The following is a 19,818-nucleotide window of genomic DNA, read 5'->3' on the forward strand; positions in this document are numbered from 1 at the left end:
TAAAAGGTAAAGTGGTGAAAATCCTTTTTAGGTGGCTGAAAAAGGGTTTAAATTACACAGTGGGTTTCGCGGGAGCCATTTCTTCCAGCATGCACAGCTACATAACAAGTGCATACATCAGAGTGCACAGCAGCACGGTCAGCTGGAGGCTTACTGCGAAAAATATTCTACTACAGACTGTTAATGTTTTCCTAAATGCCTCCATGTAGGCTTTCAGGGGAGCTCACGTCCGTAATAATCCGCCATCCCTTTAAAATTGAAGCGACTAAGAAATAAGCGTCCTCACAAGTACATAACAACAAACATATTTGTGTTTGTGTGCATCATACAGCCCACAGCATGTGCACACAGGCTTGACAGGTGAGATCCCTGTCAGCCCTGTTTGCGTTGACATTTCACTGGATGCACTGTTCTCTGCGTGTACATACTGTAAAAAAAAAAAAACAAAAAAAAAAAACGCCCCCACAGACAAATACTGCACACATGCAGAGGAATAAATCTCTTCAACGCATACTGAGATGCAGTTTGTGTACATGTTTAAGACACTCTGACAGCCAGCGGCACACATGACCCCGTGCATGCGAGAGGTCTCGTGTTCACGCAGAAGGATCTCTCACATGTGCTCCTCGTTATTATGACAGGCAGTTTGATTATGTGCGTACAGCGTGTTTGCCTAAAAACCGCAGATTATAAAAAGAGACTGAATCGGCTCCACGTTTGCAGAAAATGTCAGCGAGGTCACGCAGTTGAGACAATGTTGTCAGCATCCCTAAATCTCTGTAAAGCCACGCTCAACCTGTCAAATATTTTAATCCCACGCAAATTAGAAAGGAATCGGACGGATTAGGTGAAAGAAGTGTGTGTGTAAACATGCGATTCCTTCCCAAAGCGCCGAAAGTCTGAAAGGTGCCAGCGTTTTGTGCCTCGCTTACTTTTTAAAGGCTGTTCTTAAAGTTTGGGCGTTACCACGGGCATCTGTCCTCGTGTTGTATCTAATTACAGAATCTGAATTCATTTGTCACAATCTGCTTAGAAATTAACAATTAAGGAGAGACGCTGGTGAACACAAAGACCTTGAAGGATCCTGCAATTAATGAAGTGCACACCGCCCTGCTGTTGCATGGCTGATCGTCACCACAGATCACAACAAAACAAAAAATGTTCTGTAGATAGAACATCATTAAGTTAGACTGTGATGCATGACAGGCCACTTCTTTAATAAACTGTACATTAGTTTGTCACTTGATAGTTTGTGTAATCAGGCATGATGTGACAAACATATGTTGGGTGAATAAAGGTTTAAAGCCTGTGGAAACTGGTGAGAAATATTTTATATCAGACTTGAGTGTCTCATTGAGCGTCCACTAAATTCTGAGTAAAAATGAATGTTCATAACTAATATTATTGTCTCACTTAATGTTTATTGGTTGTTTATTTTCAGTCACTGTTGGTTTTATTGTTGTTTGTAGTATGTCTGTTTTATTGTTAGTTTCCACATATGTAGTGTTTCTCAGCCTGCATGGGAGTCGCCAAACGGTTGTGGAGAGGAAAATAAAATATTGTGGCTAACAGGATGACATAAGAGCCAGGAAGTAAACTACAGACTGCTCAGTTCAGCATGCATGATGGGAAATGAAGGCCATATTTTAAGACTGCGGATTTTTTTTATATTACACCGCCTGTACCAGTGATATAATTTTGCCTAGAGGACATTTTATTTAGTGTGTTTGCTCTGATTGACAAAAACACAATAAAACTCTCATTTTAGTGCTTTTGTGTCATAGTATCAACAGTCTCACACAGCCAGACTTCTCTCCACAGAGCTCAGCGCCGGAGAAAGGTCTGAATCCACACATACACATTCTGCTCTAGAGGTTTGCATTTCTTTAAACCAATCACAAACGTGATTGGGCAGCAGGCTCTGGATGCAGCGGTGCTGCTGCCAAATAGTGTTCAAGGGGGAACTTGTTTTGAGCTCTGGTATTAAAATGACTACATCGCTGCAAAAGAAAAGAAAACGGCTGTTAGCTTGTTTATGTTTGTGCCATTAGCATCCCAGGTGCTAATTTGCCATTTTCAGCGTGTAGGTTGCAGCTCTGAGGTTATTCTCGTTTCCTGGGAACTTTGGAAATGTAGACGGTGAGATGCTGCTTGAAGCAAGTGACCAATGGCAGGGCTTATACCCACAGTGTGCATCCGGTGAGCTGGACTAGAGTATCATAGTTAACCAAGCAGCTATAGCCAGTTTTGCTCGCTATCACATGGAACTACGAAGATGGCTGGAAAGGAAATGGAGACCGCAGCTCATGTGGGTCACCTGACAGTCCGACAGCAGCAGCATAAACTAAGAAAAACAAAGACGCAGGCGTATCCAACAGAGCCCACCAAGCTTCGAAAATATGACTTTCAGCAAGACAGCAAAAGCAGCCATCAGAGCCTTTTTCAACAGGGAACCACGTTCTCTCCAAAGCCACCAGACTCCTTTGACAAAAACAGTAATGTTACCTCATAGAGCACGGGAGCTGCTGGTCTGCTGCTGCTCAGTCGGTTAGTTTGTTATCATACGATTTTGTGCATTTTAACATGTGATTTGCTCCAGATCGATGGAGCAGTAGATCCGCAGCTCCTCTGCTCTGCGAGGTCAAATAACTGATTTTGTCAAGGGAGTCTGGATATAGTCTGTCTTCAGTCCGCTGTTGTAAAGGTTAGAGTTAAGGTTGAGTTTAGTTGGCTCAGACTCAGAGAGGCGGCAGATTGAGTGGGAGCAGAGATGTTTTGTTGCAGCAGTTGAGGCAGAACCGCATAATATTTAAGACTTTTTATGTTCTTCCTATTATATAAAAGAACAGAAATTACATAGTTAGAAGGCTAATGTGTATTTAAGATTTTGGAGGCCCCTGTGGACAAAAGTGGTAGCGTTTCCACTGTAATAACCACAAGATATGAAGTCAGAAATAAACTTATCTAAGTAAAAATCTCCTGATTATTTTAAACTGACTACCATACAACTCACTGTAACTTTGTCAGGAAATATCCAGAAAAATTCAGCCCTCTTGTCGATTGTTAATTTATGTAGGTCATACAGAAGCATCAATAATGAACTGAGACTGTTTCCTAAAAGCTTTGTAATATCTTCAATCAAATTTAGCCTACGTTTTTAAGCTCTCACGCCTTCGCAGAATTTTCCTGGAGAAAAGTCTGACTGCCCCCATAATGAGTTAAACGTTAGCACACAAACACTGAGAGATACATTTGTAAATGTTCAGTAGTCAGTTTCTCTGCATTCATCGTCAGCACCGCTTTCCAAAACTTTTTAGAAATGGTCACATTCAGGACTCTGCAGAGCCGCTATACTGTCTCTACATGGGCTTTTACACAGCTATCCAATATAGAAATATTGACTTTGACAACAAATGAACAATACAGTTTATTGTACTTCTGTATTACACCCACAGTGTTTAAACTATGCAAATAAAATGAAAATATGTTTTCAGATGTTACAGCGAGCACACCAGATGTTTTTGTTATTTGGATCATTAGAGAAGTGACTGAGGAAGTACTTTAGAAGAGGGGTGGTGGAGAAAATGCAGCACAATAACAATAAAGTATCATCTTCTCCTCGTCGCCGCCTCGCAGCTCGGATATAAATGTGAGGCTAAATGTGGGCTGATCATTTTAAATTTGGCAACCTGGGTAGAGTCTATAGAAGAGCAGTGAAAGGGGAGCAGGTGACTGCCAAAATAAAAGCCTAAAGGCTCTGGCAAGGCACTGATCTGTGTCTGTAGTTGTTGGCAGGTGGTACTTTTCGATCCAGCCAAGTTATTTGTACCCTTAATTGGACCCATGACACAGTAAACATGTCACTCAGAGGTATGCATCATTTATGTTAAAGAAGACATTACTATGTGAACATAAGTAAACACATTAAAGGCACAGTTCAAATTATTTGAAGTGTGGTTATATGAAGTATTCATGGATAGTCAGTGTATTTACTACAGCAGATGCTGGTTGAAAGTGTATTGCAGCAGACAGGATCAGACAAATAGTTGCATGTTGTCTAAAACGTAAATAAAAACAGAACGTAATCATTTGCAAATTCTTCTTGACCTATATTCAACTGAATGCATTTTCAGTGGGAGACAGCAGGCCTGTCGAGTAGCCGCACTGCTGGAACACGTGCAGAAGGAGTCTTGGCATCATCTTCCTGGAATAAGCAGGGATGTCTCTGAAAAAAGATGTCATCTGGATGGCAGCGTATGTCGCTCCAAAGCCTGTATGTACCTTCAGCCTTGACGGTGCCGTCGCAGATGTGACGGTACTTCAGATTCACCAAAGTCACACAATAACACAAACTAACTAACCAGTCTACACAGCAGGAAATGAGCAGCTCCCATGTTTTGTGAGGTAAAACGGCTGATTTCACCTGTGGAGTTTGGTTGATTTTGTGGGAGTGATATTTGGCTTGTATAATGGCAGTATCCAGTCAGAAAAGGCTGTCTGATCGCAAAGTTAAGTTGTGAAATATTCTAAATATGATGCACACTTTGTGGCTAAGATATCTTTCTTTGCTGATCCCGTCTGCAGGAGCACATTGTATCTCATACAACCTGGCTTAAAATACTCCGAACTATCCCTTTAAAGTGTGTATGTGTGCATTACTTACATTCCACAGAGAGCTTGACGGGGTAAACCCACGGCCCTGCCTGTGTCCTCTGCTCGACCATGCAGGTCACCACCCTGCCGTTATCCGCCGGCGTGGGAACCAGCCGGAACTCGCTGCGCACCGTCACCGTGCCGTCCGGCCCATTCGTGGTGCTGGTCGAGTGGTTGCCTCCGACTGCTGCCTGCCACTTGATGGTGGCCGCCGGTTTGCCGTCCGCCGCCTCGCACTGGGCCACCACGACCGACTTGGAGCCCGCCTGGACGGTCACAACGTTGGCTGAGTTCTTCGGCTTGGCTGAAGGAGAGAAAAAGAGATAGAGACATTAAAGTCAACAAAGAGGTACAGATGAAGTGAGAAGATGATTTGAGACAGAAGGGGTGAGGAAGAGGGTGGGTGGGCACAGAACAAAAGGAAAATATCAGCAGAGGGATGAAAAAATAAAAGGTGGTGAAGGGAAGAGACATCAAAAGTGAGGCAGAGGAGGAGAAGAGGGAGGGCAGGGAGAGAGCAGAGGAGGAGCAGGAGGTTCAATCAGTTTGTTGTGCATATACACCACGGCATCCTACTGCGTCTGTAATGAAACTCTGAGAGGGAGGGGGCCCTCTGGTGTGACCCCAGGCCACTCAACATCACAGAGACAGAAAGAGAAAGTACAGATCCTTAAAAAGTCTTACAGTGGCTAAATTTAAGTCGTTACAGAAGCATTAGAATTCTTAAATCCAATTAATGTATGATTTTTCATGCTTTAATGACAGCTGGTATGTATGAATAATCCAGGACAAAGCTCATCCCCCGCACACTTTTGAAAACTGTGCCAAGCTAAAACTTTTCAGGAAAAAATGGCTCAATGATGATTGTTTGACATCAGCCAGTGCATTTTGAGTTACCTTCATCATCATCATAGATTTTTTTTTTTTTTTTTTACAGGAAATCTCTCTGTTGATGTAAAAGATCAAACACACCCAACAGTTACGAGGATTTCACATTGCAGCGGCAAAATGCAGACCGTCGCTTTTCCTTCTCTCATCACATTAACTTTGTTAAATCAAACTGGACTTGTTTTACAAAGTGGCAATGTTCCATGAAAATGTCCTTCCTTTGTGAAAGGAGAAACCCAACCTCTGACACACGATCAATCAATCTGTAAATGTCAGTGATTTCCATTATTTCGTGATGTCAAGTGTTGTATTTGGACCCACTTTTCTTAAACAAATGTTACACATTGTGTACCGCAGGATGAGATTTGGTAAATTTCCCCTTAATGCCCTTCAGTGTGTTGTGTGCGGCTGCGTGTGTGCAGAGACGGTAATGGACAACCTGGAACTGAAAGATTTACTTATGAAGAAAAAGTCAGGCAATTATTGAAAACACGTTTTTTTGTCAGCGCATGGCCTGCTGGTTTATTGAGGCTCCTGTCAGCAGAGAAAGTGGTTTATCTGCGTTTTCTTTGGTGTATTTCTTTTAACTAACACATCTAGAAAATAGTCTTTGCTCATTGATTTTAAGGGACTGACATAGTTTATATTTCTATTCATTTTTAAAATGAAAAAACAAACAAACAGTCAAACGCTGCTAGAGCTGGACTGCAAATATCTCAACAAAGTGCCATACTGTATTAATTTGGACAATTATTCATGAAAATCAATGCAATTTAATGCCAATTAACCTTTAGCGTTAGCCTCAACAGTGTCAAATGGTTTTCCATTAAGACCTTAAAAGCAAGGAAATTACTCTAAAGTAATAGTTCAAACTTTCAAGAAACGTATTGCTGTGGACAGGGTCAGCAACAAACAAATATTAGCCACCTAAAAAAGATCTATATCAGTAAATCTGTTTTCTATATTTAGAATATTTTTTGCCTCTTTATCTTGCTGTCAGACAGCCTTTTTTGACAGTAAACTGCTGTTACATAAACCAAATATTGCTCCATCGCACTCAACCGAAGACCATTAGCAAAATCAGTCTTTTTACCATGAAGAACACAGGAGTTACTGGTTTACCGCAGCCTCAATATGTTTGTTTGTGGTATTGTGCGACTACAAACTAAACTTTTAAAAACATCAAAGTCACATATTGACACAAATAAACTACCCGACTGAGGCAGCTGTAGACCAGTAACTCCTGTGTTCTGTGTGGTAAAATTGGTGATTTTGCCTATGGAGTTTGGTTGAGTGAGAGAGAGCAACTTTTAGCTTAATGGCTTTTTCATCCACAAAGGCTGTCTGACAGCAAAATACAGCAGTGAAAATATTCTAAATATAGCGTACACTCAAACTGATACAGATTTTTTTTTTAATGTGGCTAAAATACTTTTTCCTGTTGATCTTGTCCACAGCAGTACGTTGCTTGGTGTCCGTGCTGACACTCATCTCTGCTCTTGCAAACCGGCGGCACGTGTTGACCGTCATATACTCTAGATAATACACACTGACTATGGATTAGTACCTCAAACAACCTCACATGAAATAATCCCAACCATCCCACTAGAGGCCTCATTGCACCCGCATTTCAAATCGTGCTTTGGATCACGCTCAACCTGAGAATATGCAAACCAACAGCAAACCATCTTAACAACAGCGACCTTTAAGGAGACAAAGAAGCCACAGGACTTAAAAAAAGGAGAAAGCTGTTGCAGTTTATTAGCCGTGTTGCACCGCCCACTGTAATTTAACCTTCTCTTTATATAAACGACTCAGAAGAAGAGGAATAAATTTTTTGACAGTTATGATTCAGGAATCAAAGGTGCAAATCCCTCTTTTCAAAATAAACTGTGTGAGGATGTTGCCCCACAATCCAACATTCACACCCACTTCACACTGTGACTGGCAAGCTGTGCGGAGGTGAGAGGGGAGCCGGGGTTTGAACTTTTATCTCGCTCTGTTGTTTTTTGTTTTTTTTTGACTCCACTATTTCTGTCACTTTTCATGTGAACAATGCAGTGAAACACTATGAATGTCTTACGGGAGGGAGAACGTTACCTCCATATTTAAATGATATCGCGTCTCCGCCCCCTCTGTGCTGGCATGGTCGAATCATGTCTTTTCACTTTTCACATCCTCGTGAAGATCTTGCTGTGTAAAGTGCTAATTGCTCCTAAATCTGGATAAATGAGACATTAATGTATCACCACCTCACTGAGTTTGTGACGAGTGTCAGGCATCAGCTTTCAGATAACTTCAGTATGTGTCACAGCTGCATGCTGCTGTGCAGATCTCACTTGTTGCAATGGTTTCTCGGTCTTGAGGTTCTTATGTAATGGAGGTTAGGGAGACAGGATGCTTTATATTTGCTTTCATGGACACAATATATAGTATATATATTTCCTTTCTCCTTTAACTTCCTATCATTATTTCTTGTGCTTGGCTTTAAAAAGGTTCTTGCACAGGTTTTAAAGTCAAATTCAATGTTTTTAAGACCTTTTTAAGATCTTGACAAGTATAATTCAAAGGACCTGAGTGTAGGATTTATTGTCAGTTCCCGGTGAGCTTGCGGATGGGTAACTGAAGCCCCCATAATACTGAAATGTACATACAAGTTTTGGAGCAACATATGCTGCCATCCAGACGACGTCATTTTCAGAGACATCTCTGCTTATTTCAGCAAAACAATACCGAGACACATTCTGCACGTGGTCCAACAGTGTGGCTTTGTAGTAAAAGAGTTCAGGTACTAATCTGACCTGCCTGCAGTCCAAACCGGTCTCCCGTTGAAAATGTGTGGTGCATTATGAAGCACAGAGAGGCAACAGAGACCCTCAACTGTTGAGCACCTGAAGTCGTATATCAACGAAGAATAAGAGTTCGGGAACTTTTCTTGTTTGGCTTTTTTGGAACATGTTGCAGGCATCAAATTCAGAATGAGTGTATATTTACAAAAATCAATATAGTTAATCAGTTTGAACATTAAATATCTGATCTTTGTGCTGTATTCAACTGAATATGGGTTGAAAAGTTTTTCAAAATCCTTGCATTCTGTTTATATTTGTGTTTTACACAACGTCCCAACTTTTTTAGAATTGAGGTTTGTACAATCCTATGTCACTTTCTAACAGGAACCTTCCCTAAAGTCGAATGCAGGCGACATTAAAAAGATATAGATATCGTCTTCCTGAAACTTGAAGATATCCTCCCTCAGCTGAACTAAGACAAGTGAGGAGAGAGAGTTCAGACATGAAGGAGGAGAGGGGACACAAACAGAGAAGACAGAGACAGAGGAGGTAAAACAGACATAAACAGAAAGGAGAGTGTAGTGGCAGAAAAGGTTTGGATTGATCTGCTGGCTTTAACAAGTCGGGGCTATCCATCCCTGATGTGTTTCGTGACATTGCATCCCATTGAGCCGGCTGCTATTCCTCACAACGGTCTGAAGCATTCTGAGTACAGAATAATTAGGAGGCTAGTGGGAAGCCATGCTAACGGATCTGAATAAACACTTCAACCCTCCGAACCCCCCGCCCGCCCTGTGTTAGCATCAACAGGCTGAATGCCAAAGACTGACAGGGAGACAGGAAAAATGCATTACAGTAATGTTTCCAAACACTGTTAGCTGCATGAGGTGCGTTTGGTTTATGAAACCAAGCACTCGGAGAGCTTAAAAGGTGAACACATGCCTGCAGAAGTCATATTTGCCACATGCTGAGTATTCAAATTGCATTTTGATGAGTGTTTAGCCATGGATTTTGTTTTTTTTTTAGAACAGAAGTGCTGCAGTTATTAACTTTTCCACACTCCCACTCACATTTGTAGATTACAATATGGAGATATGATTTGCACTCTGGAACTGATTAGACTTTAAAAATTCTAAATTTCCATTACGTGCCATATGTTTGCCCTCCTTCACAGAGACAGTTGCTGTGACACACTGTCCCTTTAGCTGGTGGGGACTCTTTAGCGAGGCAAATGCTTGGCCTGACTTGAACCTGAGACTTCTCTAAGACTTTCTTTCTTCTCACCTTGGCAGCAATTTCAGAACAAGGCTTGTGACTGGAGGGTTGCCAGTTTGAATCATAAACAAGCTTGGGGGAATCTGCCAAGTGCGAAGATTTGTAACCGAGTGTGAAGCCGGCTGTTGCAGAATTAAGGTGCCATTCACACAGGACAGCTGACATCTGTCACAGTCACAGAGTTTGCGCAGAAACCAACCAGACACCCAGAAAGCAAATTAGTGAAGCCCAGTACTGACCCACATCAATACTTACATTTGGCTCACATTCTGCCATGCAATAACAGTGATGGTGCCACTACAATCTGGCTACAAGGACACCTACTTAACCTTGATACTGTGCAGAACTGGGCCAGACCGCAGCCACACTGGGGCCTTTTGAAGACCCAGCTCTGAACCAGATTACAAGCAGTTTCTTGCACTTGGCCCAGTATCCAAATGCTGCTCACGCCTTACATGTGGCTGGTTAGAGACTAGCCATTTTTGGACCAAAGACCCCTTGCCATTGCCATAACTGACCCATTTACAGCCTTAAATCAACCCAAATTTGACCCAGAACCATCTCCTATCTGGGTTGTGTTGCTGTATGTGGCTCTTAAAACTGTTTGAAGCAATCTGTGCAAATTTTAAAGGCTGATGAAGTCCATTAGAACATCACGTTTTTAAGCCATGCCAGCAGTCTGCCTTCGAGGATGGTAATGTCAGTAATCAGGCCTGGAATTTCATCGTTTAAGGAGCAAGGCTACTTGACCCAACTTTTTGAGGGTGCAAGGGCTAACTTCCAGGGAAATAAGGCAATCAAATAAAACAATATCTATTCATTATTTTGATATACAAACTAGAGAGAGAGACGGCATCTGGTCAGCAGCACGTAGAGGAGAAGAGCATATATGACGTGGGCACCCACCAAGGGTTTCGTGCACAGAGTTTCACTTGTTGTTGCCCTGTTGGAATGTCAACAAAAGACACTGGTGTCTAAAAACTGTATTGAAAGGAAAGAGGCAGAGGAGGAAACAGCTAAATCAGCTGGAGCAGTGTGGGCGGGGGGCAGATAATTGTTTGAAAGGCATATGGCCAAACGGCTGTAAAATTCCTGCCCTTGTTAGTGGGTTGGTCCACCACTGTGGTCCAGATTAAATCTAAACAAAATACTGAATGGATTACCTTGGAATTCTGTACAAGCACTCCAAGTCCCCAGCAGTTACAGTCTGGGTAACAATACCATGGTTCATGACCAAATACCTGCATAACAGATTCCTTTTAACCTCAGCTGTACTTTGTGTTTAGGGGTAATTTTAAAATTTTAGCATGCTAACATGCTAAATGGACATAGCAAACATTATACCTGCCACAAATCAGCAGAACTGCTCGTGGTTTAGAAGTCACGTTAAATTGTGCAAATGTTTTATTCATACCTAATATTCACTGCCAGTGCAACTGTTCTTACTACAAAGCATCACAGTGATTAAATATTGGCATATAATTATTTCCACGTCCTCTTTTCATCTTACTTTCTCAGTTTTATGAACCTTCTGAAGGCCACCGTCACCTCCCCTTTAACAGCAGCTATCAGAAACTCAACATTTTATAAATCAAGAGAATCTGGTTTGCATTGGAAACAGAAACTCCACAATAGAGATACACAAGTATATCAAAATATCTCTCAGCTGAAGGGAATAATCTTGGTGCATCAAATCAGATGATGAAGGGCCGGATGAAAACTTCTCTAAGGCTGTCGAGGTAATCATGGAACTGACTTTATCCGAAAAATAATGAGAAACTGTGAATAGAAGAAATATCTTTTTCCTTCACATCATTTGTGGTTTCCTGAATAACATATTCAGATTTGGGTGCATCTCTAACTTACCAAGCATATTGATGTTAACTTTTAGCTGAAAGCACTGCTGTGCTTAATTACAGCTGCACAGAGCCACCAGCATGGCTGTAGCTCTTAGAGGAGGGGGGGCAGTTTACAGGTGTGGGTGGCAAACAGACTAACCATGGGCCAACCGTGGCCTCAGGCGGAGTAGAGATATCAGCGCAGCAGCTAATTTCTCATTCACACGGTCTTACAACAACAACAACCAACAGTATTGGTCAAATGAGGACCTTAGGGCTCTGCTCACTGTCTGGGCATGACAGTGTCCAGTGACAAAAAAACGGCATCTGTCCAATTAGGATGTGATGAGACACATCGCAGGAGAACTGGCAGTGTTAAAGATCCAGTGCACATTGATGCAGCACCATGAAAAACTGGAAAAAGGTCAGCAACAGCAAACAAACAGCCACTTTGGCTTCCGTTATATTCTTTAACAGTCTCTGCAGAAGGTCGCTGGCTGACATGCAGACTTTATATCACATCCACTTCCCACTTCCTGGACCTGCAGCTTGTCCGCAGCTAATCTTAAATACTATTGAACAGATCAGCCAAATTTTTTGCGTGCATGTGCATGACTGTATGCTGAAAAACCTAAAAAAAACAACTTTTTTATGGCTCCATGCTGACAACAAATGTGGCCAGAGGCGTTATGTCTTCAGGTCATCACTTTCTTTCTTGTGAATGTGGTATCTTGAAGGACCACTTGGTCTCAAAGATGAATTGATTAAATTTTGCTGGTCAAAGGTCAAAGTCAAAGGGAAATACTGCGGGGCTTTCTGTGTGATACTGGAAACACAGATGTTTTTTGTTCTCTTGGTTTGAGGCCTGATGACTTTATGAAGACCTTGATTTGACCTTTAGAGCAGTAGAGATTTGTTACCCTGTACCTGAACTCCACTGGTTTGAGCACAAAATGGAAAAACACAAAATCCTCTGTGGTCTAGTAGGAGAAACAGGTTCTCATACGCCTGAACCAGACAACGAGCAAACAAATGAAGCCACTTTTTCACATGATACTAACAGCAGAAATCAAATGGAAAGGCCAGTGAAATGGTACAACCACTCTTTATTGGTGAAAAATAGGAAAATAACAAGTTTCCAGGCTCATAACAATGTAACTTCTGCCATTTTGTTTTGCAATACTTTCCTGTATCAGCCAACCAAAACTAGTTTATTCACTTATATTATTTGCAAGGTCTTATTATTATGTGAATGTCAATAAAGAAGATGGAATCAAACTCTGAGAAGATGGAATGAAAGTAAGAAACCGGAATGGAGGTCAGACTGTATGCAATAAAATCTGAGAATATGGAAATAAGTAATAGAAGATGGAACAGAAGTCACAGAATATTGAATAAAAGACAGATATTGAATGAAAAACTGAGAATGTGGTTTGAAAATATGAAAACATGGAATGTAAGTAAGAGAATGTGAAACTGAAGTATGAGAATATGAAATGATAGGTTGGGTGTAAGTCATAGGATATTCTGATTTTTGCCTTTATTTATGACTATCATTCAATTTTTTATGACTTCCTCACCATATTCTCAGACTTTCATATTTTATTCTCAGACTTTCAAAACATATTCTTTATTGATATTCATAGAATGAGCTTGCAAAAGATATAAGAGACTAAACTAAACTAAGCAAAAATTACATTATTACAAGCAGTGGCGGACAGTAACAAAGTACATTTACTTAACTACTTTACTTAAGTACATTTTTTGACTATCTGAACTTTACTTGAGTATTTGGTTTTTTGGAAACTTATAACTTTCACTCCACTACATTTGTAGAAGGGTTGTCATCTAAAATGCAATTGGCCACATGCTGTGTTCCTCACAGAAAGAAACCAATCACAGAAATCCGTCATCCAGTTGCGCTCTGTGACAAAAGCAAACAAGCTCTCCATCATTCATTCAAACAAAACTCTGTAATGGTGACGACAGGAGAAAGACTAAATTAAATCTAAAGATGTAAAGATCTAAAGACTTGGAGAACTTCAATTTCATTTTATGATGTGATTTTAATACAGTTACATCAGAAAATGACGACAGCTGTCCTTTTTGTTTTTGATTGCATTTCTCTGCTGAGGTTTTTATAGGTGTTTCTATAGACTTTGTGTAGCAGAGTGGTTCTACAAACAGGTCAGAGCATCATTAGGTGGTTTCAGAGTTACAAGGTTCTGTAAACGCATCATGAGAACAATACAGCAAAGTACTGATGTTTGAAAATGTACGTATTTTTAAAAGCAAGTACTCTAGTACTTTAACTCAAGTAAACTCAAGCCTAAAATTAGTTATGTTCCTTCTTTTCACCAATAAAGAGTGGCTGTACCGTGTCGATGATCTTTCCATTTGATTCCTGGTGTCAATATTATTAGAAAAAGTGGGTTTAATTGTCTGTATGTTTTCTGATTCAGGCATCATGAGACATGAGACATGAGTTGAACTTGACAGCATCAAAAGTTCTCAGCTAGACACCGTTAGGGTGACAAAAAAAGAAAACAGGACAGAACGTATTTCTCCTACTAGACATCAGATATGTCATGAGCATGAAGTGGGATCACCAAACAATCCCTGTTCACACTGAAACTGAGCCTGGATGGCAGATACATTTGGATTCAGCAGCACTGAGTCGTGGGACATATCAGTGTCCCCCCGCCCCCTCTAAACATGGATTTATTCGCCGCTGTATCCTGATGAAGGCAGCCAAGTGGTGCATTTTCTTTTATTTTCTACTCTCCTGCATACATTAGCCGGAAATCAATAAAGGCTTCTGGATCTTGTTAAATTTTTGAAATTTCATGTCTCACCAGCTGCCCAGGTTTGTAAACATCTTCTCTCAGCTTGACATGCTGCTGCTGAATATTTCCAGGCATTGTTGGGGAAAAAAAAAACATCTGTTTGGCTCTCTGTGTCTCCTCAACTGTTAACAATACATGAATATTCAAGGAACACAGGAATAGTTTATACTGCAATTATTCTGTTGTGTGTATTGTTTTGACAACTCATTATTGGCTGCTGGAAATGTTGACAAAATGCATTAATTTAAGCTCGAGACTAATTTAGCTAATTTAAGCTTGAGAGCACTAGCTGAGTGCCTAAAATGTAAAAAGAAAAATAAATAAAGTGCAATCTCCAAAGTCGCTATTATTATGCAAACACTAAAAGCTGAAAACAAACCATTTTGACTTCTAAACCCCTCTCAGATTTTCCTCTGAACACAGATACAAAAAAACACCTTGAGGCTTCGCATTTCAAGACGCTTTATGCTGCTGCGTTTAACTGCATTTTGACTGATTAAATGCTACTATTTGAGGGCAAATGTAAGCTCAAAGGCATTTTTTTCTTCTCTTTTTTACTTACCTCTGTCTGTTATCAACAACTCAACAATATAAATAATGTCAGATGCTGAAACTCACCAAGGTTGTTGGCACACAGCAGCATTTGTTATTGTAGTTTTCCATCTGCTGACAGACGCATTTTGTGCAGAATGGCTCAATGAATGACTTGTTTTGTTATCTTTTCTTGCCATAAAGGTCCTCCTTAACCAAGACAGTTAGTCAATAAGTCTGGAAGTCAAGATATTTGAATTAAATTTAGATATGGTTTTGGAAAAACACCAATAAATACACTCAGGAGGTCACCGTTAAAGGAGCAAGAATTGTGTGCGTGCAAAAATGAGTACTGCAGTCCAAATAACCAGCTGGAGACGTAGATGGTAGATTAAATAAGTTGGAATCCTATTTATTATACGATCAATAGTTGAAGTGAGTTGTTTCCCTTCACCTCCTCCTCCCCAGACTTGAGGAAGCTCAGGCCAGCTGCAGGAACACTGCAGGAGTGCAAGACATGTGCAGAATTGTAAACTGACACTAACAAGTGAGGACAGGTGTTGCACTGTAAGCTGATCAGCTGTTAGTTTTCTATCAGTGTGAAGTTCAGCCCATTATCCTAAAAACAAAAGCCCGCTGCTCTGACACTACACACTCAGTGAATTCAGTGACTACCTGCCAAACTCCATTAATATTTTTCTAAATTTAACCGTTATAAACATCTATTCCTTCTACAAGATTGCTAATGATTTCTTACAACTCATTAACAGACACTTACTCATTCAGCAAACATTCGGCATTAATTTGAACTCTAATTAACATGAAACAGTTATTTCAGCCCAGAATAGACATTTCAAAGGGAGACACTGCAGCTGTAGTGCTGTTGTCAGAGAAGCGAGAACTTAAAAGTTTCCCTAGTTGTCATTTTATAATTTATTACATTAAATATATTACAGATTTCTCCTTTAAAGTTTTTATTTCACAGGTCAGTGGGTCAGAATTGTAAAAATAGCAACAAAGAATATGTTCAATTGTCACATTTAATCGTTCTTGTAAGTAAAGTAATTAGAACAAAGACACATTAAGTCATAAAGCAACAGTCTTGGATATCAGAAATGATATGATTATTCCCCTTTCTTCTCCCCACAGATGGACTCGTTAACAGTGAGTAAGTGATGAGTGATGAGTGCAGGCCACAGCAGATGCTTTGAATATAAAAATTCAAGCAGAAATATGCTATATATTTACTGTACTAAATCATAAAATTTCCATTCCAGACTGGAACGATTTCAGTTTGCCTGTTTTTTTAGAGATCAAATTGATGCAGAATGCTCGCAGAATGAGTTAGCATTTGTTTATGAGTCAGAAGAAATCATTAATAATCTTGTAGAAGGAGTAGATGTTTATAACGGTTAAATAGAGCAATACTTTAATGGAGTCTGGCATGCAGAAGGCAGACTGTCACTAAACTGAGTGTGGGCTTTTGTTTTCAGGATAACAGGCTGATCTTCACGTTGACGCACAACTGACAGTTATAAACAGCTTGTAAACAACTTATTTGTTCTGTTTGTTCGTAAACGCACCGCAAAGATCGCTTATTGTAGCGTCTCATTCGCAGGATGTCAAATATTGATGTTTTGGGTTAAACATCCCGAGCACAGCTAAATAATGAGAAATACAGGAAGACTCGCTGCCACTACCACAGACTATAACAGGTCATAAGTGACGATTGAAAGGGATTATGTTTCTGACTCCATACATTGTGCTTTTAGGAAAATGTTGCACATTATGCCTTGAAACTACACACATTACACCGACATGCCCTTTGCCCTGCTGACAGCCCACTTTGTTCAACCCACTCCGCATCAAAATTGGCAACCGCTGGCCACTGTGTTTAATTCACGAATCTAAGAGCCACAGAATACTGCCCTGGTGGGCCAAACGGGATTACTTTGTCTGTTTTTCTGTTTAACCTATATTCATCCAGCAGAGGTTTGCTTGGCACACATGACTCTGTAAGAGCAAGACCTCGATTTTTACGCTTACGCATTTTTTCACCTGGGAGCTGCCCGGTACAACTCCGGTACAACACTGAGCAGCTGACTGGAGCTATTGGGATCATAATGTTGAGGAGAGAAGAGCATTTTTTCCCTATATTATCAAAGCAGTGCTAAGAAATATATATATTTATTTATTTAGGACATAAGTTTAGATGCAGAGCTGCCCCAGAGGAAGAAACAGTCTCATTAGCTGAGTTAAACCAAAATAAAACCCCTTAATCCTCAGAGCCTAAATAAAATAAAATAAATTCATTAAGACCATGACATCATAAATACTAGGAGGCTAAGTTTTCAAATAAGGTCACCAAGATGGTTCAATGTTGAAACTACTTGCTTTAACGTCACACTATATAGAGAGAAAAACTTCAGAAAAGTCATAATTTCAAGGTGACTGCCTTCACTATATTTGTTAGTTTTGAATCAGACTCTTAAGTTTGATATTGTGAGCATCATAAGCTGTTGCCTTTCCGCAGGCTGTTTTCCTTCTTGTTTTAAACATGCACTGATCCAGCTGCTCCTTTAAAAAAAAAAAAAAAAACACGATTTGGACCCAAATGTTTTATCTAATTTTAGGCCAATCTCCCAGCTTCCATTTTCATGTTGCTTACTTCCAGCTCTATTTTTAAGCAAAACTTTTGAATTTGCTTTTAGGGAGCAACATGGCGCTGAATTGTCTCTGTTAAAAGTTCATAATAATTTGTTACCAGTAGCAAACAACAGGGACAATATTTAGTCATCGTCATAGCGCCCACCTAATGGAAACAGGAAGTGACATGTTCGATACTTGATATGCTCCTCTTAGCAGGTGACCCAAAGTCACTTCAGTTGTAGTCAGAAAACTTAAGACCTTGATGATGATTTACTGTGAGGTTTTCCTCAAATGGCGTCACCATGGCAGAGTGACAAATTTTAAAGTTTTGCAAGTTGTTGTAACTTGTAGTGGACACTTAAAAAGTTACATAATTTTATCATTCTTCTAAATGGAGCATAATATATTGCTTGAGAAAAGAACTACAACATGGAATGCAATCAGGACATGGATTGTGGAGTCTTTATTTTATTGCCCTCCTGTTGCATTTTTCATTAAGCTTCAGAAATGTTACTTTACAAAAAAAAAAAAAAAAAAGTAAAGAAAGAAATGTTTTGAGAAGTTTTGCTCCGCTCTGCCATTTATCCGCTCCGTTGACTCCAGCCAGTGACCCTGCAGTCTGCAGTCCACTCCTCTGACCTCTGGACTCTCACCATCTCTCCCTTCAAATTCAACACTATGAGCACGATTCTTCACTCTGAGAGCTTAAAAAAACTCTTCTAACAGGCCACTGATCTTCCAGACTCTCCCTCACCTGCAATCATATTTCTGTCCTGCTGGCTACACCATATCCAATATGATGCAGTATAATTGGCTACCATTCATTTTGTATGGTCCCCATCCAAGACGATATGATATCATTCACTGCCAAGTGAGTGATTCTTTATTCACACCCCAATAAGTGGTAATAAGATTGGCCGGCGGTGACGCTGTATCCAATAAGTTATAATACAATTGGCTGTCAGGATTATGTATTCATACTTAAATAAGTTGTGATATCATTGGGGTTCTGGTGGTTCTATATCAAATAAGATGTAATGTGATTGGCTGCCAGCAGTTGTGGATTCGATAAGGTCTAATGTGATTGGCTCATATAGATTCTATATCCAATAAGGTAAAATTTGACTGTCTTGCAGTGACTTTGAGACACTTAGTTATTCAGAATCTGTCCCAGAGAGCTTGGCACTGCCGTATCTTCAGACAAAAGGCGAGTCAGTGAGCTTTCCAGCAGGTATTTCCCAGACTGCCTCTGCTTTGTGCCAGCAGCAGCAGTTTAGGAGGCTTAGCCCACATCCATCTGCAAGCCCGCCAGGATCTCTCTCCATGTTTTCTCTGCAGTATGGCCAAGTTCTGCATCTCCTGTGTGCTCTGTTCTCCATGAGAGAAGCTTCCACAGTGGAGTTTGCATCGTTGAGTGAAGGTTTACTTATAGAAACTACAGGGGGAAAATATTACTGGCCCAGCTGGGAGAACACAAAAGGAATTGTAAAACACTTCTTTTAATGAACCAGACTGGCTGCAACAACTGGGGTAGCAGAGCAGGGATTTTCTGGCACAACTTCACCGACTTCCAAGGTGCATGGAGAAGGGAAAAAGTCTGAGAGGTCAAAACTTCAGCAACACTTGTGGCAAAGAAAATAAACAACTTTGCTGTCAGACCAACACATTTCAGCTGTGGGCTTCATCAGGGTCATCCATGAGCCAGACCAAGGCCGTGTTCTCACTCTTACACTCATCCCCTCCTACCATAGACCCATTTCGGTCTTGCGAATTCATTATTTCTAGCCATAAATCTGAAATAAATAATAAAGTGTTTTGTTTGGCACATATTCAAATATTAAAGTTTAGAGTGTATAAGCACCACAGTGGAGGTATATGAAGGCCACTGAATGCTCTATTATGTCTCAAATTCTTGCAGCTGTTTTTGGTTTGATATTACATGGATTTGGTGTCAGTTTGAGAAAAGATAAGAAATTATCAAAACTCTCTCCAAAATACCACATTAAGACGGCAAGACCTTGAGGACCATCATAGAAACATTCATGCTGTGATTTCGGTATTAAAAAGACATTTAGAGATTTGGAGGAACTGCATTTTTTGGCGAGCATCGGATGGATGGCGAGCGCGTCTGTTCTGGGAATTGTTCCGTATTGTCAATATGCCTCAGAAAAGGCAACAATCCTCTGAATGCTGCAGATCTCTAGTTTGTGGTTTGTGAAGTTTCATTAGGCTGCGATTATCCTCGAGTTCACAATGGTCTTTTTATAAAGCGAGGTCACGTTTTAAAGAGTGGACTCACTGCAATTAAATGAAATAACTTTCTGTCTTGTAATCAGGAACCTTGAAGTC

The 19,818-nt window shown here is 40.4% G+C and overlaps 1 protein-coding gene across 3 annotated transcripts in view; it reads right to left on the reverse strand.

The window, feature by feature from the left end:
* The window catches only part of pvrl2l (PVR cell adhesion molecule related 2 like), a 477,835-nt gene that overhangs the window by 245,391 nt on the left and 212,626 nt on the right, over window positions 1–19,818 (reverse strand). For all 3 annotated transcript variants that reach the window (XM_084739745.1, XM_084739744.1, XM_084739743.1), the window contains exon 4: window positions 4,664–4,957. In XM_084739745.1, the coding sequence (XP_084595871.1) occupies window positions 4,664–4,957 (294 nt within the window). The remainder of the gene's footprint in view (window positions 1–4,663; window positions 4,958–19,818) is intronic.

This window comes from Lutjanus erythropterus, chromosome 16, assembly GCF_056507025.1.
Source record: "Lutjanus erythropterus isolate fLutEry1 chromosome 16, fLutEry1.hap2, whole genome shotgun sequence".
Lineage (NCBI taxonomy): Eukaryota > Metazoa > Chordata > Actinopteri > Lutjaniformes > Lutjanidae > Lutjanus > Lutjanus erythropterus.